Raw genomic sequence first — 24,500 nt, 5'->3', positions numbered from 1 at the left:
TGATAGACTGGAGTGGGGTGGGGGCGGAGAGGTCAGGAAGAAGATTGCAGGTTAGGAAGGCGGTGCTGAGTTTGAGGGATTTGACTGAGACAAGGTGGGGGGAAGGGGAAATGAGGAAAGTCCCCCCACCTTCTCTCAGTCAAATCCCTCGAACTCAGCACTGCATTCCTAACCTGCAATCTTCTTCCTGACCTCTCCGCCCCCACCCCACCCCAGCCTATCACCCTCACCTTGATTTCCCTCCACCTATCGCATTCCCAACGTCCCTCCCCCTACCTTTTATCTTAGCCTGCTGGACACACTTTCCTCATTCCTGAAGAAGGGCTGATGCCCGAAACGTCGATTCTCCTGTTCCTTGGATGCTGCCTGACCTGCTGCGCTTTTCCAGCAACACATTTTCAGCTCTGACCTTCAGCATCTGCAGTCCTCACTTTCTCCTGTTCATATATGTCACAGGCAGAAAGTCTCTTTGGCCTGATAGCAGGACCTTGCTAATAGAAAACATCATTCACATGGTCACTGCACTGTCACACTGTAAAAACTAGCTTCTTTAATATGATGTTCAAATATAGAGTTATTTTGATTTTCTGGATAACTTGTGGTTGACCTGGTACTTTTCAGGTCCAAAGGGCAGCACGGTAGCTCAGTGATTAGCACTGTTGTCTCACAGCGCCAGGGACCCGGGTTTGATACCAGCCTCTGGCGACTGTGTGGAGTTTGCACACTCTCCCTGTATCTGTGCGAGTTTCCCCCCACTGTCCAAAGATGTGCAGGTTAAGTGATTTGGCCTAGCTAAATTGCCCAAAGGGTTCAGGGATGTGTAGACTAGGTGCATTAGTAAGGGAATGTAAAGTAATAGGGTAGGGGAATGGGTCGGGGTGGCTTACTCTTCAGAGGGTCGGTGTGAAATTGTTGGCCTGAGTGGCCTGTATCCAAACTGTAGGGTTACTATGATACAAAAGTTACCTTTGGGGTGGCACGGTGGCTCAGTGGTCAGCAGTGCTGCCTCACAGCACTAGCGACCCGGGTTAGATTACTGCATGGGTTTCCTCCCACAATCCAAAGATGTGCAGGTTAGGTGAATTGGTTGTGCTAAATTGCCGATAGTGTTCAGGGATGTTTAGATTGGTAGTATTAGTCAGGGGAAATATAACTTAATAGGGATGGGGAATTGGTCTGGGTGGGTTACTCTTTGGAGGGTCGGTGTGGACTTGTTGGGCCCAAGGATCTGCGTCCACACTGTAGGGATTCTATGAAACAATGGAACGTAGTGATATGGTGAAATTGTTGATGACTTCCATCAGCAATAGGTCTGCGAGTAAGCTCAAATGTCAACAAGCATGTTGCTATCTATACACAAGCTGAGGTAGTGTTTGCAAGATGAAGGAATCCCTCGCTGTGTAACTGGCAAACTGACTAAGAATTGGCTGTGGTAATTCAACTAACCATTTGGCCTGTGCATGCTGCACAGAATCAGTCATTGATAAAATAGAGTATTAACGGAACATTTTTGTGACTGGTCATTAGCAGCTCATACATGGAGAGATATACTGAGCCATGAGAACAAATCCGATCATTTACATCATAAGGCAGCTCATTACTCTTAGAAGATTCTTGAAACTTGCTTTCAAGCAAGGCTATATACTAATCCGATAAATATGAATTCATTCCGTGAGACCATAATAAATAGGAACAGAAGTCAGCTGCTCACCCCTCAACCCTGCACCACCATTCAACAGGATCATGGCCGATCTGACACTTCTCACGCTCACATTCCTGAATTTCCCCATAACCCTTGATCATCTGACTGATCAAGAATTTATCTATCTCAGCTTTAAATATATACAAGGACTCTACCCCCACAGTCTCTGTGACAAGAAGTACTAAAGACACTCCACTTTGACAGTCTCACCAACACCTCACACAGTTGCAGTAAGACTTCTCTACTGTTGTATTTCAAACCCCTTTAAATAAGGGCCAACATTCCATTAACCTTCCTGACTACCTGCTGCACCTGCGTACTAGTTTTCTGTTTTTTGTGCACAAGTAGCCCTAAATTCCTTTGTGTTGCCACTTTCTGCTGATTTTTTTTTCCCATTTAAATAGTACTGCTCTTCTGTCCTCCCTTCCAAATGAACTACACGTTTTCCCACATTATATTCCATTTGTCAACTCTGTGTCCACTTACTTAACCTATCAATATTTCTCTGTACATTGTTAATATCCTTCTCACAAACTGCTTTTCCACTTATTTTTATGCTATCTGCAAATTTGGCAACAGATTTGCTTGCTTCCTCCAATAGTAAATAGTTGTGGTTCCAGCATAATTCCCTGTGGAACCTTGCTGGTCACAGGTCACCAACCCGAAAAAAGAATCCCTTATCCTCACAGGCTGCTTCCTGTCCTTCAGCCAATTCTCTATCCATGAGGTAAAAACAATGACTGCAGATGCTGGAAACCAGATTCTGGATTAGTGGTGCTGGAAGAGCACAGCAGTTCAGGCAGCATCCAAGGAGCTGCTCCTTGGATGCTGCCTGAACTGCTGTGCTCTTCCAGCACCACTAATCCAGAATTCTCTATCCATGCCAGTATACTACTTTCAACGGCATCAGTTCTTGGCCAAGGATTTAACCTTTTGCGAGTACCTTAACAAATGCCTTGTGTATGTCCTAATACAACACTCTCTCCGCTCTGGCTGAGACTTTCTCAGAAAACCTTGGTCCGACACAATTTTCAATTCACGAAGTCACGCTAACCCTGTTTGAATAAATTATCATTGGCTCAGAAGGGAACGGGGAGAATAGAAAAGCGTTAATGATAGAGGACTCAATACTTAGAGTAACAGACAGGAGATTCTGTGATGGAAAATAGGACTCCCGGAAGGTATGTTGCCTCCAAGGTGCCAGGGTCTGGGATATCTCTGATCAAGTCTACAAGATTCAGAAGGGATAGATAGGGTAAGCAGCCAGAGGCCATGGTGCACATTGGCACCAATATAGCCAGGAAAAGGGATAGGGATTAAAAGGTGATTTTAGGGAGTAAGGTTAGAGGCTAAAATCAGGATAAGCAGAGTAGTCACCTCAGGATTGCTACCGGTGCCACATGCTCGTGAGGTGAGGAATAGGATGCGAATGCAGCTAAACACATACCTACGGGGCTGTTGCAGGAGGGAGGGATTCAGATATGTAGATCATTGAAGTACCTTCTGGGGAAAGTGGGGCCCGTACATGAAGGATGGGTTGCACTTAAACTGGAGGTGGCAGCAATGTCCTTGATGGGAGATTTGCTAGAGCACTTCAGGAGGGTTAAACTAGTTTGGCAGGGGGATGATGACCAGAGCTACAGATCAGAAGAGAGGGTAGTTATTGAACAGGCAGAAATAGAATGCAGAGAGCCTGACAGGAAGGATACACAGTTGAAGATCCTTCAACTGTGTATCCTTGCTGTAGATCTCTATGATTCTGTGACACCCAGCCATATACATTTATTTGCAGGACACAACCATCATCGGTGGTGACACAGTGGTATGCAATCAGCAGTTACCCTGGAAGTCCTACCATTGACTCGGGACATCAAATTTCATGGCATCTGGTCAAACATGGGTGAAAAAGCCTGTGGACAATTAACAACTATTGCACACAATCTCCCCCCATCATTTACCCCAACCTTGTGATTCTGTGGTCCTCCATTTTGAATATCACTAGCGCAAAGCACTTGAGGCTGGCAAGGGCACATAATGTATTCTTGGTGGGGAACTTCAACGTTCATCACAGAATGGTTCGGTAGCATCCCCATATCCAACCTCAACTTCACTGAGTTACCTGTCAAAGATGCATCTCGCCATACCAATAATGGTAAAAGCTGCTGCTGTACAGTGATTATGGAGACAAAGTCCCAACTTCAAATTGAGGATCAGGTCCATTCGGTCATGAGCCACCACAACCATGCTAAATGGAAGAATTTTTTGAACAGACCTAGGAACTCAAAATTGGGCATGCATGAGGCAGTGTAGATCATCAGCAGGAGGAACATTGTATTCAATCACATTCTATAATCTTACTAGCTATAAATGAGGATAAAACAGGACCTTGTTGGAAGGTACTAAATTGGGGGAGGGCAAATTACATCACCACTGGACAGGAGCAAGGGAAGTGTTAATGGGAGGAACGGTTCTCAGGCAAGTCCACATTTGACATTAGCGGGTTGTTTGAAAACTTGTAGATCAAAGTTCAGTATTGGCATGTCCCAATAAGGAGAACGGACAAGGATGCCACGGTAAGGGACTTTTGAATAACGAGGGAGGTTGTGAATTTAGTCAAAAGGGAAAAAGCAGCATATATAAGGTTTGGGAAAGTGAAATCAGAAAAAGTCCGCGAGGAACATAAGAAAACAGGAAAGAACTCAAGCAGGGAATTAGGAAAGGAAGAAGGGGCCGTGAAATGACCTTGGCAAGTAGAGTTAAAGAGAATCCCAAGGCCATTCTATATGTATATTAAAAATAAGAGGTTAACTAGGAAAAAGGTAGGACTACTTAAGGATAGAGGGAAATTGTGCTTGGAGGCAGAGGATGTAGACGAGATCCTAAATAAGTACTTTGCATCGGAGAAGGACATGAAGGATAGTGAGACTTGTGGGAGCATTGTAATACACTAGGGCATTTTGAGATCAAGAAAGAAGTGGTGCTGGATCTCGTTAAAAGCATTAAGGTAGATAAGTCCCCAGAGTCCGATATTATCTACTGCAGGTAATTGAGAAAGGCAAAAGAGAGGAGACTGCTGGGGTCTTGACCAAGACCACACATTTAGAAAAGCATGGCCTAATCAGGGTTGGTCAGGATGGCGTTATGTGAAGCAAGTGTTGCCTTACTAACTTGATTGCATTTTTCGAGGAGGTGACAAAGATGATCAATGAAGGCAGAGCAATGGATTTTGTTTGCATGGATTTTAATGAGGCTTTCAACAAAGTCCCTCATGGTAGACTCATCCAGAAGATTAAGATGCATGGAATACACTGTGGTGTGGCTACATGGATTCAGAATTGGCTTGCCTATAGATGGCAGAAGGTATTAGTGGAAGGTTTTTTTTGGCTGGAAGTCCATGATTAGTGGTGTTCCGTAGAGATATGTACTGGAACCTCTGCAGTTTGTGATATATATAAATGACTTGGATGAAAATGTAGATGGGTGAGTTAGTCCACAGATCAGTGGAGTTGTGCAGAGTATGCAAGGTAATAGAAGGATATAGATCAGCTGCAGATATGGGCACAGAAATAGTAGATGGAATTTAATTCAGTTAAGTGGGAGGTACTACACTTTGGGAGATCAAATGTTGAGGAAAACAGTAGGACCCTGAACAGCACTGATGTACAGATGGACCTTTGAATTCAAGTCTATAGCTCCTTAAAAGAGATGGATAAGGTGGTAAAGAAGGCATATGCCATGCTTGCCTTTCTTAGTCAGGGAATTGAGTACAAGAGTCAGGATCTGATGTTGAAGCTCTAAAATACTTTGATCAGGCCACATTTAGAGTATTGTGTTTAATTCTGATCGCTGCATTACAGGAAGGGTGCAGAAGCTTTGGAGAGGGTGCAGAAGAGGTTTACCAGGATGTCTGGATTACAGGGCATGAGCTATAAGGAGAAGCTTGAAAAAACTTGGCTTGTTTCCTCTGGAGCAGTGGAAGCTGAGGACAGACTTGAGAGAAGAATTGTATAAAATTATGAGATGCATAGATAGGGTTAACAGACAGAATCTTTTTCCCAGAGTTGAAATGTCTAATACTGGGGAGGGGGGGGGGGGAAACCATACATTTAAGGTGAGGGAAGGAAAGTTCAAAGGAGATGTGAGGAGCAAGTTTTTTTCACAGAGTGGTAGGAATTTGGAATGCATTCACGAGGGTGGTGGTGGACGCAGATATGATAGGGGTGAATGTGCAAGGAATGGAGGGATATGGACTAAGGGCAGGCAGAAGGGATTGGTTTAATTTGGTGTCATCTTCGGCACAACATCATAGGCCAAAGGTCCCATTCCTGCACTGTACAGCTCTATGTTCTAATCTCAAGACCTGACACATCCTTCACTTTACTATTACCATCGATGTGGGGAATCAATCTTGGTCTAATGAAGACTGCAGCATGGAAAGTTAGAAGCACAGGGTCTACCTATAAAAATGAGATATCAGCCTTGTGAAAAAAGAAAAATTCAAACAGATTCTCACATGCAGTTGTCCAATCCAGGAAGAAGAAAAATCAAGAGAAATTTCAGAGAGAGTAGCAGCCAGTAGACATTCACTGAAGCGTTCAACTCTCTTCAGACCCCATTAGCTTTTGATGCAATTTAAAAAAAAACAAAACATAGAAATCTGATTCTGAGAGAGCTGGCCACACCCATTCAGGCAGCAAAAATAACCCCCCAAGGCAGTGGACTACTCAAATGCCAAACTGGGTAAGCAGCATTTGATGGACAGAGCTAAACAATTCTACAACCAACATATCAGATTTCAGCTGTAACGTACAATTATGGTCGATTAAGTAATAATTCCAGGAGGAAGTGGCTCTATAAATATTCCCATCCTCAATAATGGATGAGCCCAGCACATCAGTGAAAAAGACAAGGTTAAAGCATTTGCAAGAATCGTCAGCCAGAAGTAGGAAATGGATGAAAAATATTGGTTTCCTCCTGAAGTTCCCAGCTGCAAAAATTTAAGTCTTCAGCCAATTTAATTCGTAATCAATGACATCCAAAATATAATGATAGGAGTACTACAAAGGCTTTGAACCCTGAAAAAAATCTGGCACTTGTACTGAAGAATTAGCTGCACCAGCACAGTTACAACACTGGCATCCTCAGGTGACAGTTGGGACAATGCTGTGACTTTAATGGTTATTCTGCCCCTTTTTTTGAAGAGTAGTTGTAAGGCAGAGGGGCAGAGCAGTCTGCAGTAATATAATCAGCTTGGAGGCCTTGGGGTTTTTGTTTGCTGCCTGAATGGGTGTGGCCAGCTCTCTCAGATTCAGATTTCTAGATTTTGTTTTTTTATATAATAGCATCAAAAGATAATGGGGTCTGAAGAGAGGTGAAAGCTTCAGTGAATGTCTACTGGCTGCTACTCCCTCTGAATTTTCTCTTGATTATTCTTCCTCCTGGATTGGACAACTGCATGTGAGAATCTGTGTTTAAATTTTTCTTTTTTTGCCAAGGGGTGCACATAGAACATTACAGCGCAATACAGCCCTTCGGCCCTCAATGTTGCGCCGACCCGTGGAACCAATCTGAAGCCTATCTATCCGACACTATTCCATTTTTATTTATATGTCTATCCAATGTCCATTTAAATGTCCTTAAAGTTGGCGAGTCTAGTACTGTTGCAGGCAGTGCGTTCCACGCCCCTACTACTCTCTAAGAAACCTCTAGCACCTGTCCTACATCTATCATCCCTCAATTTAAAGTTATGTCCTCTCATGCTAGCCATCACAATCTGAGGAAAATGGCTCTCATTGTCCACCCTATCAAATCTTCTGAATATCTTGTATGCGTCAATTAGTCACCTCTTAATCTTCTTCTCTCTAATGAAGCCTTTCCTCCTAAGTCCTTCCCTCCATACCAGGCAATACCTAGTAAATCTCCTCTGAACCCTCTCCAAAGCTTCCACATCCTTCCGATAATGTGGTGATCAGAACTGGACGCAATATTCCAAGTGTGGTTGCACCAGAGTTTTGTACAGCTGTAGCATGATTTCATGGCTCCAAAACTCAATCCCTCTACAAATAAAAGCTAACACACCGTATGTCTTCTTAACAATCTGGGTGGCAACTTTCAGTGATCTATGAACATGAACACCAAGATCTCTCTGCTCATCTACACTACCAAGAATTTTACCATTAGCCCAGTACTCTTTATTCCTGTTGCTCCTTCCACAGTGAATCACATCACACTTTTCTGCAATAAACTACATTTGCCACCTCTCAGCCCAGCTTTGCAGCTTATCTATGTCACTCTGTAACCTGCAACATCCTTCAGCACTATCCACAACTCCACCAACCTTCATGTCATCTGCAAATTTACTAACCCATTCTTCTACGCTCTCATCTAGGTCAATTATAAAAATGACAAACAGCAGCAGCCCCAAAATAGATCCTTGTGGTACCCCACTATTAACTGAACTCCAGGATGAACATTTCTCATCTACTACCACTCTCTGTCTTCTTTCAGCTAACCAATTTCTGATCCAAACCTCAGTCACCCTCAATCCCATGCCTCTGTATTTTCTACAATAGCCTACCATGGAGAACCTGATCAAACACCTTACGGAAATCCATGTACACCACATCAACTGTTTTACCCTCATCTATTACGTTTGTCACCATCTCAAAGAACTCAATAAGGTTTGTGAGGCATGACCTACCCTTCACTAAACTGTGTTGACTATTCCTAATCAACTTATTCCTCTCTACATGATTATAAATCCTATCTCTTATAATATTTTCCAACAGTTTACCCACAACCGAAGTAAGGCTTACTGATCTATAATTACCAGGGTTGTCTCTACTCCCCTTGAACAAGGAGTGTGTTTATGGGATGTTATTATATTGGAACAGTTAATTAGCAATATTTACTTTATCCATTATTCTGTTATGCTTTCCAATATAGTTAAGTTATTCTAAATTTCTCTTTCTTTGGCTTTGTTTTGAACTACAGTGTTTACATAAATTGCGATTTGCTTAATGTTGAACAGTTTGACCAGTCACATTGCATCTAGAATAGGCACTTTACATTTGCCTGTAAAAATAATAAAAGGTTAGAGTCTATGCTATTAAAATATTTTGAGAGGGTTTGGTCTGGTCCATAACACGGTGAAACAATGATAATATCAATGAACTAGTGATTTAAAAGGCCATGCTAGAGCTATGGGGATATGGACTCAAATCCCATAGATGACATACAGTGTAATTCAAATACAATTATAAACATTAAGAACCAAAAGCTAGAAAAAATCACTGATTGTCAGTCATGAAAGCCAACTGGTTTACTAATGTCATTTAAGGGAGAAAATTTGCCATCTTCACCTGGTCTGGCATGCAAGGTAAACTCCAGACCAATAGAAATATGGTTGACTTTTAACTGTCTTCTGAAATGGTCTAGCAAGCCAATCATTTAAAGGGTAAGTTAGGATGGGTGACTAATGCTGGCCTTATCAATGATATCCACATACCACAAAAGAAGTTATTAAAAGTTTCTCAACAATGTGGAATACTGCCCCCTGGACAGAATAGCCAGCTTGATTGCACCACAGCCACAAACATTTATTCTGTCCAGCACTGATGCACAGTTGAAGCGGTGTGTACCATTTACAAGATGCACTGTAGAAATTCACTAATTTGGACCTTTGGGCTAGGGGAAACTTCATCACTGACCCCAATCCAGCTAGCTGTGCTAGGGTTTTATACGTTCCAATGAGATCCCCCTCTTCTTCCAAACTGCAGTGAATACAGGTCAAATTGACATCATCTTTCCTCAAATAACAAACGTACCATCCCAGCAATAGGTCTGGTGAAATTTTGCTGTACTCCCTGTAGGGCAAGTAGATCTTTCCTTAGGTAAGGAGACCAAAACTGCATAAAATATTTCAGGTGTGATCTTACCAAGGCCCTATATACAGCTGCAGTAAGATTTCCAGGCTTCTGTACTCAAACTCTCTTGTAAGGATAGCTAACATCCCATATGTACTTCTAATTGCTTGCTGTACTATACATGTGCTAACATTGGTGAAAGGCCAACTGAGAACTTCCTTAAGGGAGAACTTCACTCTGGCACAAAGGTTGAACCTTTATATTTGTTAAAATCAGACACTGTGCTGGGGATAAACATACTAATGCTGATTAATTTGAAGAACTGAATGGTCACCCTCAACCATATTTAGCTTGCAGTCTGACAGATGTCAAGTCCAAGTACAAAGACACAAACAAGAATCAATGGCTGACTCAGAAAAAGGAACAACACAATCAGAAGATGCTTACTTGCTCTTGATACTTTTGACTTCCATACATAACGTACTGGGGTGCCAGACTGTAAATCATATAACTTGTGTGCAGAACCATCAGTAGCAGGATCATACAAAGAAAAAGAAGAGCTTGGGGTCGTGTTCGGCCAGGTCTAATCTTGTACAGCTGGTTGCAAAAGACAATCAAAAGAGTAGGTTAAACAACCAGGTCCACTTGTTATTTATATGTTAACCCATCCTCAACTGAATGTTTCAACATTATTCTACAAAAGTATATGAAAACATTAGATAAAAACACATTCTGTGCACTTAAAACAATGCTTCAACCCAAACGGTACATCAAATAGAATTATTTCATGAAACTCCAAACCACAGAATGAATAATTTAACAATTTTAATGTAACTATAAAATTCCAGGGTGGAATGCGAAGCCTAATGAGCTCCTTTCTTATGCAGCTAAAAGCTGAGGAAGTCGTCAATAATATTTAAATGTTTAAGCAAGCACAATATTGAATAGAATGACTAATCACATTAGTTTTAGTTTTAAATGAAGCTTTACCATTTCCTTCAAAGTCTTTAAGTGTTATTTATTAAATGAATATCCAGCATAGGAAGCAATCTGAAGTCACTACAGTGTCACTTCGCTGCCAAAGCAAATCAAAGGCCATAAAAATTAAAGATAAGATTCCAAGTATTGTTTCTGACATTTTCTGTTTCACAATTACCATTTGGTCAAAAATGCTACAAACCATTTTCTGAGACAATCTAATTGGATTTACTCATACACTGGATTTTATATTGCCCCTTCGGCATGAATCTGGGCAGTGTAGTGAAATCAGTTACTCTCTGAAATTTACTGCTAAGTTCTTAGTCTGTACATGCTATTCTTCACTTCCTCCCTCTCTGTCAACCCAAGTACAGACATATAACCCGCGCAGGTAACAATGAAAAATACCCTTATCCAGAAAAACCAGATTCCCATGTTTCGGATCCCAGCCATGGAAGCGAAGACTAAATACATTGTAATGATTGCAATTAGGACATAATCCAGCGGGAAAACCTGGGAAGGGAGAAAATGAAGTGGATACTGTGTTTAAGTGGCAACAATTGTTACTTACAATCAAACTGAAGCAAAATAAAGTCATCATACATTTTCAAAGTAGACAAACAGGAGCCTTGAAGAACACAGCAAGTCAGGCAGCATTAGGAGATGAAGAAGTCAATGTTTTGGACATAACACTTCTTCAGGACTAAATGTGGGGTAGGGGAGCTACAGGTAAAGAGAAACAGGGGTGGGGAGAGTAGCAGAATGGTGAGGTAGTGATAGGTGAACACAGGTAATGGGTACAACCTGGTTAGTCGATGGGAGGGATGAATCCGGTTGATAGCTGGAAAGAAGCTGGTAATTGGAATGGAAGGGAGGCGCGGGCCTGAAAAGGCTCTAAGACTTAAAATTGAGTTCTCGAATTTCAAATAATCTCCCCAGCCATCCCCTGACTTCCTTTTCAGCCCTGCCTCCTCCCCTCCATTCCACCTACTGATCCTTCCTTCCAGCTACCAACCGGATTCATCCCTCTCATTGACCAACCAGGTCATACCCATTACCTGTGTTCAACTATCATTACCTCACTGATCTGCTACTCTTCCTACCTCTCTCTTTCCTTATCTATCGCTCCCCTTACTTCACACCTAGTCCTGAAGAAGGGTTATATCTGAAATGTTGACTTTTCCATTTCCTGATGCCTGACTTGCTTTGTTCTTCCAGCCTCCTGTTTATCGACTTTGGATTCTGCAGTTTTTTTTTAAGTCTCTAACAAATATTAGAGAGCCAGTTTAAATCAACATTTACTAATCGTTCCAAATTTAGATTTTGACTTGTGACTTAGACATTTCATTGATTGTACCTTTCTTGGTGAAATTCCATTGAAAAGTGTAACTAATATGGTTAATCTAAATTACTTGCAAGTGGAATTCCTGTGTAGGTTCACAATTGCTTTCAGTAATCTGAAGCATGGTTAAGTTTTCATGCAGAACAATAATGATAAACACTGCAGTAATGCAAATGTGACTAACAAGATAACACTTTTGAAATTTTTGATCAAAACATTGGCCCCACAGTCAAAATAAAGCAAGATTTCAACTGCAAGTAGTGAGGGAAACTCAATGCTTCGGAAAGAATCAACAATGTCTATATTTATAATGCTGAATTTTGAAAAGGATATCACCACCTTCCAAGAACATGCCCAATCAGAACAATTATAGAATAAGAAACTCTAAATCCTAAACTTTGGCCAGGATTTTCACTTTTTCCATCAAAGTGCAGACAGTATTTACAACCGAGGGAACTCTCAATCCCACCAACCAAGAAAGCCCATTACATCAAGAGTCAACAGTCACATAAGCAATGCTCTGAGGGAGCTTGGCGGTGCCAATCACTCAGAGGCCAGCTGCCAATGTGAACAGCAATGTCATTTCAGAAGCCCAGGCTGCTAGCTGCTTGGCAGCACTGAGGACCAATAAACGCAGGTTGGTTTGTGGGGATGTAATGGTGATGGTGTCGGTGTGCAAATTAATACACTTGGTTTGATATTAGATGATTAGAAATAGCTCGCGTGGGCTTGCAAGGAATATTTTGCTAAACAATTTTACTGGAGTTGAAGGAAATGAAGGACCATGGTGGTTTAGAAATTATATGGAAATGCTAAAATAGTCCACTCAATTAAAAGTTGGTTCATTTAAATTAGTTGCCAATTCAATTCCCAGCATCCATCTGCCACATTGTTTGGTATTATTGTTGCTCAATTCAGATGATTATGGCGGCATGGTGGCTCAGTGGTTAACACTGCTGCCTCACAGCACCAGGGACCCAGGTTCGATTCCAGCCTTAGGTGACTGTGCAAACTCCAAAAAGACATTCTCCCAGTATCTGCGTGGGTTTCCTCCAGGTGCTCCGGTTTCCTCTCACAGTCCAAAGATGTGCTGGTCAAATGAATTGGCCATTCTAAATTGCCCATAGTGTTAGGTGATATAGTCAGAGGGAAATGGGTCTGGGTGGGTTACTCTTCAGAGGGTCGGTGTGGACTTGTTAGGCCGAAGGGCCTGTTTCCACACTGTAGGTAATCTAATCTAATCATAATTAGGTAATTTAGCCGTGTTTCTCCACTATTCAACCCAAACCCCAACCTTCTCAGTGATCAATCAGCATTGCAGTGAAAGACAGAAACGGAAGTTAACTTGCTGATTTAAAATGAGCCAAAGCAGAAAGAAAACAAATTGAGCTGCACCAAAGGGATAAGAGGACACTATGATGGTCTCACTGGATTAGTGCAGAGGTCACTACTCTTAATAATCTACATATATGACTTGGAGATAAGACAGAACCAGTGCTGTCTCAAATTTGTAGAAGGACATATCAGTGGCCAATGTAGAGGTTTAAAAGTTTAAATATCAGCGAAAATGCAAATATAATTCAGTGGTACCGAAGGGGAATAAAGTGAGCAAATGGGATTTCATACATCATAGAAGGAAATAAACAGTGTGGACATAAGTCAAGCTACCGGCAATAACCTAAAATAGGTGGAATCTAAGGTGCTGGCAGACTATCCTTTAATATCAAGAGCAATATTACACACTAGTAAGGATCTAATAGATGAAAAAAAAGAAGTCAATAGTTGGTTACAGGAAAATGATCAGTAATTATTGCAGCATGTTACCGTGTAATGTACTTTACTGTATTGTAATATGTTCATACTTACTATCTGTAGAACAAGCAACAACTTATTCAAAGGATTTGCCAAGTTAGTTTCAAATATTATAAATCCAGAATCAAAACCCAGTGAATGGAGTGCTTTATCCAAACTGTAAGATATTGAAGAAGAAAAATAGCAGTTTAACTGAAAATGCTCTTTTATTTTTCTGTAAAAATAATTCAAAGCACACAACACAGGACATTTAGGGAATCTAATGAGTCAGCAAAACAGGATTTAACTGAAAGGCAGCAAGAATTACCCAAACGTTAGGAGATATTTTATAGTAAATAAGCACAGCCCTTTCCATGTCAGGGCAAAGCAGGGACAATGGGGGACACAAGTAGGAAGTGGCTATAGTTGACCAAGGGAATAACAAGAAGGCAATGTTACACAATAAGATTATAATTAGGGCCTATTCAAACCAAGGGAATTGAAAGCGGACTGAAGAGAGACAAACATGGTCTTTAAGGAAAGATGGGTAGAAATTTGGGAGGCAATAATACGTCAACCTTTTTTAAAGAGGAAAGAGAAGTTAGGAATAGAAGAGCACCTTAATGTTTGGAGAAACAGTACATTTGATAAAAGTTTTTGAAATCATGAAGCAGGGTCTGGACAAAGTAAATAGTGAAACAGTTCCCAATCCGAAAAGAAGCAGGAACGGGAAATCTCACAGATTTTAAGATGCAAATATGATGCAAGAACAAGCTTTTTCAGATAGTGCGCAGTTAGTGTCTGGAATATAATGCCTGGAAGTGTGGTGGAGGCAGGTTCAATTGTAGCATTCAAGGGCATTGTTTCTATTGAAATAAGCATCTAATGTGCAGGATTATAGGGGAAAAAACAAGAGAATGGCACTAAGTCATAATGCTCATTCATAGAATCCTTCCAGGCCATTCTGCCAATCGAGTCCACTCCGACCCTCCGAACAGCATCCCACCCAGACTCACCATCTACCCTATGCCTGTAACCCTGCATTCCCCATGACCAATCCACCTAACTTATACATTCCTGGAAACTATGGGAAATTTAGCATGTTCAAACCACCTAACCTGCACATCTTTGGAGTGTGGAAGAAAACTGCAGCACCCAGGAGAAACCCATACAGACAACAGGGAGAATGTGCAAGTTTGCACTGAATGCTTTTTCTGTACAAATGCTTGAGATATTACTTTCCAAAGAATGTGTTTGTAAGGGTATTTGAAAAATAATTACTTTCAAAACTCAGTGACTTAAAATGTGTTGTTGCGAGATGTCAGTACCATGGAAAATGTTTTTAAATTTAGACAAAGCACATTTTCTAATCACTTAAAGATGGATTAATTAATCACAAGAAAAAAATAGTTATAAACATGTATTTTCTTTGTTTCCTGGCATGACAGACATTTTATGAAGATTAAAATGCATCAAGGAAAATTGAGCTGGTTACTTAGACTTTACTATTGAGATAAGTGCCTTAATAAACCAATTTCCCAATTTATGTATCTCTGCACTAAGGTGCCAGATCTCATGGCAAATGATCTTAAACTCACATAAACCTTTTAGGTATCAATATATGTTTCATATAAGCTTTCTACTTGCACATCTGCCTGCAAGTAAATGTTTCAAGGTAACCCATTAAATGTTTATCATATGCTGGTAAGTAGTGTGATTGGCAAAACTTTTTTTTCTCATTTATCTGTTATTTGATACTATAGTTGGACTAAGTTAAGCTTAAAGGAAAAAAACTAGCAGCAGATCGCAGACTCATGTTATGCTCCTCTTGCTCAATGTGGGACTCAGAAATGCGGCTGATGTCCCTGAATCCTTCACATGCAGGAGGTGTTGCCACCCAGGTTGATAATGCTGTTAAGAAGGCATACAGTGTGCTAGGTTTCATTCATAGAGGGACTTAGTTCCGGTGCCGCAATATCATGCTGCAACTATACAAAACGCTAGTGCGGCCACTCTTGGAATATTGTTTACAGTTCTGGTCGCCATATTTCGGGAAGGATATGGAAGCATTGGAAAAGGTACAGAAGAGATTTACCAGGATTTACCAGGTCTGGAGGGAAGGTCTTATGAGGAAAGGCTGAGAGACTTGAGTCTGTTCTCATTGGAAAGAAGGCTAAGATGGGATTTGACAGAGACATACAAGATGATCAGAGGATTAGAAAGGGTAGACAGTGAAAGTCTTTTTCCGAGGATGATGACATCAGCTTGTATGAGGGGGCATAACTACAAATCGAGGGGTAATAGATTTAAGACAAATGTCAGAGGCAGGTTCTTTATGCAGAGAGTGGTAAGGACGTGGAATGCCCTACCCTGCCAATGTAGTCAACTCAGCCACATTAGGGAGATTTAAACAATTCTTGAATAAGCACATGGATGATGATGGGATAGTGTAGTGAGACGAGCTGAGAATAGTTCACAGGTTGGCGCAACATTGAGGACTGAAGGGCCTGTTCTGCACTGTACTGTTCTATGTGTGTCCAGCTGCAGCTCTTGTTAGATTGCATGACGGCTCTGGAGCTGCAGATGGACTCACTTTGGGCATCTCTGATGCTGAGGAGGTCGTGGATAGCACGCTTAGCAAATTGGTCACATCGCAGATTAGGATTACTGAGGGAGAAAGGAAATGGGTGACCAAAAGGCAGAGAAAGAGCAGGAAAGCAATGCAGGTGCCCCCTACAGTCATCTCCCTCCAAATCAAGTATACCATTTTGGATACTGTGGGGAGATGGCTCAGCACGGAAGGCAGCAGTAGTCAGGTTCATGGCACTGTGGCTGGCTCTGCTGTACAGAAGGGCAGGAAAAAGAGTGGATAGGGGATTCAAATGTAAACAGAGTAGATAGGCGGGTCTGTGGTCGAAAACGAGTCTCCCAAATGTTATGTTGCCTCCCAGTTGCACGGGTCAGGGATGGCTCAGATCAGCTGCAGGACATTCTGAAGATGGGGATGAACAACCAGCTGTTGTGGAGAATATAGGTGTCAATGTTAGAGGTAAAAAAGCAAGCAGAGTTTAGGAAGTTAGGAGCCAAGTTAAAAAGTAGGACCTCTAAGGTAGTAATCTCAGATTGCTACCAGAGCCACATGCTAGTCAGAGTAGAAATGAAAGAATAGGCAGGATGAATGAGTGGCTTGAGAGATGGAGCAGGCAGGAGGGGTTCAGATCTTTGGGACATAGAGACCGGTTCTGGCAGAGGTGGGACTATTACAAATTGGACAGTCTATACCTGGGTGGGACTGGAACCAATATCTGAGGGGGTGCTTTTGCTAACGCTGTTTGGGAGGGTTTAAACTAATGTGGCGGAGGATGGGAACTAAATGAGGAGGTTAGTGGACAGTAAGGAGGTAGTAACTAAAGCCTGCAAGGAACTAGATAATGAAGTCAGCGTGACTAAGGGGAAGAGTAGGCAGGGGGCAGATGATGAACACAAAGGGGTAGGTGGTCTAAGGTGCATTTGTTTTAATGGTACAAGTGTAGTAGATAAGACAGATGAACATAGGGCTTAGATTAGTACCTGGGAGTGTGATGTTATTGCTATTACTGAGACTTGGTTGAGGGAAGGGCATGATTGGCAACTAAATATCCCAGGATATAGATGTTTCAGGTGGGATTGAGAGGGAGGTAAAAGGGGTGGAGAAGTTGTATTACTAGTCAGAGAGGATATCACAGCTGTGCTGAAGGAGGGCACTACGGAGGACTCGAGCAATGAGGCAACATGGGCAGAGCTCAGGAATAGAAAGGGTGTGGTAACAATGTTGAGACTGTACTACAGGCCTCCCAACAGTGAATGTGACATAAACATACAGATATGTAGATAGATTATGGAAAGAAGAAGGAGCAACAGGATGGTGGTGATGGGAGGTTTTAATTTTCCCAACATTGACTGGGATTCATTTGTAGTTAGAGCTTTGGAAGAATATCAGGAAAGTAGGACCAATCTGAAATGAGGAATTAAGAGGGCCAAAAGGGGTCATGAAATATCTTCAGCAAACAAGGTTATGGAAAATCCCAAAGCTTTCTATTTGTATATAAGGAGCAAGAGGGAATTAGAAGAAATGATTGGCCTACTCAAGGACAAAAGAGGGAAGTTATGCATGGAGTCAGAGAAAATGGATGAGATTTTTAATTTTTAATTCACCGAGAAGAGGGATATGACGGATGTTGAGATTAGGGATAGATGCTTGACTACTCTAGGTCAAGTCGGCATGAGGCAAGAGAAACGGTTGGGTATCCTAAAAGGCATTAAGGTGGACAAGTCCCCAGGTCGGAATGGGATCTATCCCAGGTTACTGAGGAAAGCAAGAAAGGAAGTAGATGGGACTTAACAGCGTTCTTGAACATGGGTGAGGTCCCGGAGGACTGGAGAATTGCTGATGTTGTCCCCTTGTTTAAGAAGTGTAGCAAGGATAATTCAGGTAATTATCGACCGATGAGCCTGACGTCAGTGGTAGGGAAGCTGCTGGAGAAGATACTGAGGGATAGGATCTATTTACATTTGGAAGAAAATGAGATTATCAGTGATAGGGAGCATGGTTTTGTGCAGGTAAGGTCATGAGTTACCAACTTAATAGAATTCATTGAAGAAGTGACAAAGTTGATTTATGAGGGAAAGGCTATAGATGTCATTTGCATGGACTTCACTAAGGCATTTGATAAGGTTCCCCATGGTAGGCTGATGGAGAAAGTGAAATTGCATGGAGTCGAGGGTGTATGAGCTAGATGGATAGAGAACCGATTGGGCAACAGGAGATAAAGAGTAGTAGTGGAAGGGAGAACTGTGTCCAGTGGTGTTCCACAGGGATCCGTGCTGGGGCCACTGTTGTTGTTGATATACATAAATGATCTGGAGGGAGGTATAGGTGGTCTGATTAGCAAGTTTGCAGATTACACTAAGATTGGTAGAGTAACAGATAGCGAAGGGGACTGTCAGAGAATAGATTGGAGAGTTGGGTGGAGAAAGGCTGGTATGGATTTTCCTTATTCAGCATTCACTTTGAGACTCTCTTCTTTCTTTCCTATCTACTCCTTCACTATCCACCTCCTCTAACCTTCTATTAAAATAGGGTTTTGCTGCTTCCTGTTTCCCAGATTATACATGTTCCATTGCCTCCCTCAATGGAATTAAATTAGAAGCTGAATAAGTAATTTTGACACACTAACAAGGAAATTTATCATTTTATATATGTTGAATATTTGCCGTGATTTACAATTTTCACAGTTTTTCACATCAATATAGCAACCTTGCTTCATGAGTTTCCAATTCCAATGTTAAAGAATCATATCCACCAAACTCAAAGCAAAGTAAACAAATTTCAATTCATAAAGTGTTTAAATATCTTTAGTGTGTTGTAGATAACATAAAAATTAATTTGGTCAGTATCTATTCCTTTTCTTCAAAAAGCTAGTGTATATAACGATACTGAAGTAATCACAATAAACTTACTTTGACAGAAAAAGAGCAATGATGAACAGGAGGGCCACCAAGATGAAAAATATCCCCAGAGCAATCTGCAAAATAGGGAACAATCTTAAGTTCACATTCATCATATTTTATTCACAATATAAGCATATGTCAGCAGCTACATAAAATCAAAATACAACACAAAGTGGACAGTTATGAGAAAATTTACTGCAACACCATTTCTTCAATGAATGAACTACTGGACTGAGTCATAGAGTTACACAACACGAAAATGGACCCTTCAGTCCAACTTATCTAGTTATTCCAAATTAATCTAGTCAAACTTGCCAGCATTTGACACATTTCCCTCTACCACATGCCTTTTAAATGTTGTAATCGTACCTGCCTCCACCACTTCCTCTGGCAGCTTGTTCCATACACGCACGTCTGTGTGAAAAAGTTGCCTCTCGGGTTCCTTTTAAACCTGTCTCCTCTAACCTCAGACCTATCCCCTTAATTAGTAACTAAAAAATGTACTGAACAACAGTGCTCTAGTGCCTCCTGAGGAGTTATATTTGACAAATTTGAGTGATCAAATAAAACGTTTTATAGGGTAAAACCAAATTCTGGAGAAATTGATGGCATGTTATAGATTTTCAACCAAACAGTTTAATGAGATATCAAAGTTAAACACAATTAAGCACAAGATCACATACGTAAGGTATCTCAAATATTTGAAGAACAGGCGAAGCTAGCTGTTTACCACTGCTATTTTGCTGCAGCAGCAGATAGTGTATTCCACTAACAGAATGCTATTTCAACCAAAGATGATGCTCTGTCATTCAGACAAATTAGTAATGTGGTAACTTACTCTCAGTGCAGGTCTGATGCTAGCTATGTAAGACCTGCATCCAGAAGACGGGAAGTGAAATCAATGCAGGATAAGTTTTCAATACTCAAACCTTGTTTAAGGGATTGAGACATCACTGTGCACATGATCTGAGTCAATTTAAACCTGCTCAGAAATGTTTTAATATAAATGGAATCTGTGGGCCAATGAATTATTAATGAAAACAAATTATTGCAATAATACAGATTGCTGATAAAGTCACAGTTTGAATGCAGTTTGCTCTTATAGGCACTCTCTTGTGTAAGACGATATAGACCATAAGATTTAGGAACATGAATTCGCTGTTTGGCTTCAATAGCATCAAGATGGTTCTGACATTCCTTATACTAACTTTCCTGCATTTTCACGTAACCTTTGATCAAAAATCTATTACAGCCTTAAATACATATAAGGATTCTGCCTCTACATCTCCCGGTGGCAAGGAGTTTGAAAGACTCACAACCCTCAGAGAAGAAATTCCACATTTCAATTTTAAATTGGCACTTCTTTATTCTGAGACTATGCCCTCTGGTCCTAGACTCTCCCATGAAGAGAAACATCCTCTCAGCATTAGCCTATTAAGCACTTTAACAGTGATATGTTTCAATGAGATCATCTCACATTCTTCTAAACTCCAGTGAGCAGAGGCCAAACCTTCTTAGCCTTTGCTCATAAGATCATCCTTCCCGACCAGGAATCATTCTCATGAACCTTCTCTAAACTGCCTCCAATGAAATGATATCTTTCCTTGGACAGAGGAAACAAAACTGCTCACAATACACCAGATGTGGTCTCTCCAGCACGTTATACAGTTGCAATAAGACTTCACTCCTCTTATACTTCAACCCTCTTGAAATAAGGGTCAACATCCATTGGTCTTCCTGATTCTGCTACACGTGTGCTAGCTTTATCCACAAATACCCATCGTCCCTTTGTGTGACAGCTCTTTTTGGTTTGTATCCATTTAAATAACACTGTTCTTTTGTTCCCCCTTCCAAAATGAACAAATTCACTTTTTCCCATGTTATGTTCCATTTGCCAAGTCTTTACACGCTTACTTATCCTATCAATATCTCTGTAAACTCTGTATACTGTACACTTCACAACATGCCTTTCCACCTAATTTTGAGTTGCCTGCCAATCTGGCAACAGTACTTTTACTTTCTTCCCCATGTCAGTAATATACAGTATAAACAGTTGTGGTCCCAGCACTGATTCCGTGGAATCCCATCGATTACATGTTGCCGACCCAAAAAAGAAACCCTTATCTGCACTCGCTGTTCCCTATCCATAATAATAGAACATAGAAAATAGAACAGTACAGGCCTTTCAGCTCTTGGCTTGGTGGCTAGGACTGCTGCCTCACAGTGCCAGGGACCCAGGTTCAAATTCCATCTTCAGCTGACTGCATGAGCATAGAACAGAAAAACAGTACAGCACAATACAGGCCCTTCAGCCCTTGATGTTATGCTGACACTTTAACCTATTCGAAGATCAAACTAATCTACATACCTCTCATTTTACTCTCATCCACGGGCCTATCCAAGGGTCACTTAAATGTCCCTAATGCATCTGATTTTACTATCACCGCTGGCAGTGCATTCCACATACCTGTTGGTCAATACTCTACCGACTACAGCACAGACTTATGACTAAATCTTTTGAAAGATACCTTGTTGAACAGCATCTGGAAGCCCAAATATAATATATCTACTGGTGCTCCTCTATCCAGTCTGGTTCAGACTTCTTCGAAAAACTTTAATACAATAGTCAGGCAGATTTCTCTTTCATGAAGCCATGCTGACTTTGCTTGATTAGATTATGATTTTCCAAATGTTCTACTTGTGAAAGACTTTGATGTATTTGATATATTTACAGTAAAGATACATGGGTAAAATTTGTGACTTAGATCTCAAAGCATTGGGTGAAAAATCTTGGCATTCTCCCTCCCATACAAAGAACAGTATCGGAAACTGTATACTTGTTTTGGAGGGAGATAACTGCAGGGGCCACCTGCACTGCCTTCTTGCTCTTTCTCTGCCTTTTGGTCACCCATTCCCTTTCTCCAGTTTCAGAGCCATCATGCGGTCTAACAAGAGCTGGACATACTTCCTGCACTTGAAGGTGTCAGGGACATCATCCGTGTTCCTGAGCTCCCACATTGAGCAAGAGGAGCATAACACATGTCTGGCATCGCCTGCCATTTTTACCTTTAAGCTTAACTTAATCCAACTATAATATCAAATAACAGATAAATGAGAAAAAAAGTTTCACCAATCACACTACTTACCAGCACACACTAAAAGTTTAATGCATTATCTCAAAACATTTACCCACAGGCAGGTGAACAAGTAGAAAGCTTATATGAAACATATATTGATACTTGAAAGGTTCATTCTCAACCAGAATTTACTTGAACTGTGCCATGAGATCTGGCGCCATAGTGCAGAGATAAATAAATTGGGAAGTTGGTTTATTAAGGTGCTTATCTCAATAGCAAAGTCTAAGTAACCAGATCAATCCTTCTTGTTTGCATTTTGATCTTCATAAAACGTTTGTCATGCCAGAAAACATTTGTCATGTCCGAAAACATAAAAGTATATATCTGTCACAAATTTTTTCTCGTGATTAATTAATCCATCTTTAAATGATTAGAAATGGTGCTTTGTCTAAGTTTAAAACATTTTCCATGTTGCTTGACATCAATCTTGCAACAATGTATACGAAGCCACTGAGTTTTAAAAGTTATTATTTTTCAAATACCCTTATAAAAACATTCTTTGGAAAGTAATACCTCAAGCATTTGTACAAAAAAGGGCATTTAGTAGTCAATTAATTAATCTTACAGCAGCACAGTTAGAGTTAAAACTCCTAGCTTTCTGTTTTAAAGATGTGACAATTATGATCCAATATATATACATAAATTGAATATTAGTTGCTTCCAACAGCAATAATTTATTTTCTAAGAGTATACAGCCACAACTCAGTAGAAATGGTTACAATATGAAAGAAATTATGTTGCTTGGAATGTTTATCAGAATGGAAGGATTCAAGATATGTTTCTAGGTCCCTAAATTGATTATCTGAATTACTAGGAAACCAATGGTGCTGTAATAAATGCCATTTTTAACAAAGCAAAGCTATTCATTTTACAACCACTTGGATGTGCACTCAGCAGGAAAGAACAAAGCATGACAGTTACTGAAGAGGAAATAAAATACTGCAGATCATAACCCACGTAATACAGTGATTTTTGCATTAGAAATTCCAAATTATTTGCTTTAAAGAAGATGAAATTAAGAGCAGGCTGCACTTACTGACAGGCAATATTTAATGACATTAAAACAATGTTGTCAGAATACAACTAATTAGCCTGTAAGGCAACTTTGTCAATTTTTATTAATCAATTATGCCTACGTGGTATGCTTTTTCTTTACAATATGATGTATGTATAGTAAATGATCCACATGACTTATTAATCTATTGAAATAAACTTTAAAATAATCCTTTCCTTGTTACTTTATCATGGAGCCTCAATATCAATTTCACTTCGACAATGGAGTGATATCACCCAGTGCAATGAGTGCCACGGATCTGTTAAACCGTGCTCTTATATGCATGAAAAGACTGACTTACATGCACCCACCTACACATAAAATAAAGATAATATAGATAGAATGACAAGGGCAGCAGAGCATTGGAACACAGCCACTTGCAAGTTCCTCTCCAAGCCATGCACCATATGAGTTATATTGCTGTTCTTTCACTATCGCAGTGTTAAAATCATAGAACTCTTTCCTTGGATGCATATACAATACACAACTGCAGTGGTTCAAGGAGGCAGACCACCACCATGTTCTCATAAAGTAGTATGGATAGGCAATAAATGTTGATTTTAGTCATCAACATCCACATCTGATAAAAGATTTAAAGTTCTCTAAATACATAAACCATATTATATGCATGTAAAAATTATTATTAGAAACATAAGGTATTCAGATGAAAACAAAAATAAGTAACATTCAACAATTCTAGCTAAAATAATGAACCAGATTTCAAAAACAGTACCTTAATAAACCAACCTCCCAATTTATGTATTTCTGAACCAACGTGCCAGAACTCATGGCACAGTTGAAGTAAATTCTGGTTAAAAATGATCTTAAACTCATAAATCTTTCAGGTATTAATATACGTTTCATATAAGCTTTCTATTTGTACACCTGCCTGTAGGTAAGTGGAACTTGAGATAACCCATTATTTCTCCTTAATGCTATGTGGTGCCCAGAGCGCCATCAAAAGTACCCACTTAACTTGCCCACGCTGGAACTGCAAGTCCAGAGAGTTCAAAGACTTCTGGCCTCGTGCAGGCCCAACTTCCTTGAGCTCATGGAAACCCGGAGCCAAGGCCTTACTGGCACGGCAACAAGACCTGGCAATGAGGAGGCTCAATTAGTTTGACCACAAGATATGCCCAGA

At 40.6% G+C, this 24,500-nt stretch overlaps 1 protein-coding gene across 1 annotated transcript in view; it reads right to left on the bottom strand.

The window, feature by feature from the left end:
• Nucleotides 1-24,500, bottom strand: part of lmbrd1 (LMBR1 domain containing 1) — a 297,592-nt gene that overhangs the window by 68,433 nt on the left and 204,659 nt on the right. Inside the window, exons 10-13 of the mRNA XM_072558080.1 lie at nucleotides 19,178-19,242; nucleotides 13,754-13,856; nucleotides 10,954-11,058; nucleotides 10,015-10,164 (exon numbers count right to left, since the gene is read on the bottom strand). Coding sequence (XP_072414181.1) covers nucleotides 10,015-10,164; nucleotides 10,954-11,058; nucleotides 13,754-13,856; nucleotides 19,178-19,242 — 423 coding nt within the window. The remainder of the gene's footprint in view (nucleotides 1-10,014; nucleotides 10,165-10,953; nucleotides 11,059-13,753; nucleotides 13,857-19,177; nucleotides 19,243-24,500) is intronic.

Source organism: Chiloscyllium punctatum, chromosome 3 (genome assembly GCF_047496795.1).
Source record: "Chiloscyllium punctatum isolate Juve2018m chromosome 3, sChiPun1.3, whole genome shotgun sequence".
Classification (NCBI taxonomy): domain Eukaryota; kingdom Metazoa; phylum Chordata; class Chondrichthyes; order Orectolobiformes; family Hemiscylliidae; genus Chiloscyllium; species Chiloscyllium punctatum.
The sequence above is the reverse complement of the archived record's forward strand: the minus strand, read 5'-3'. Positions and strand labels throughout refer to the sequence as shown.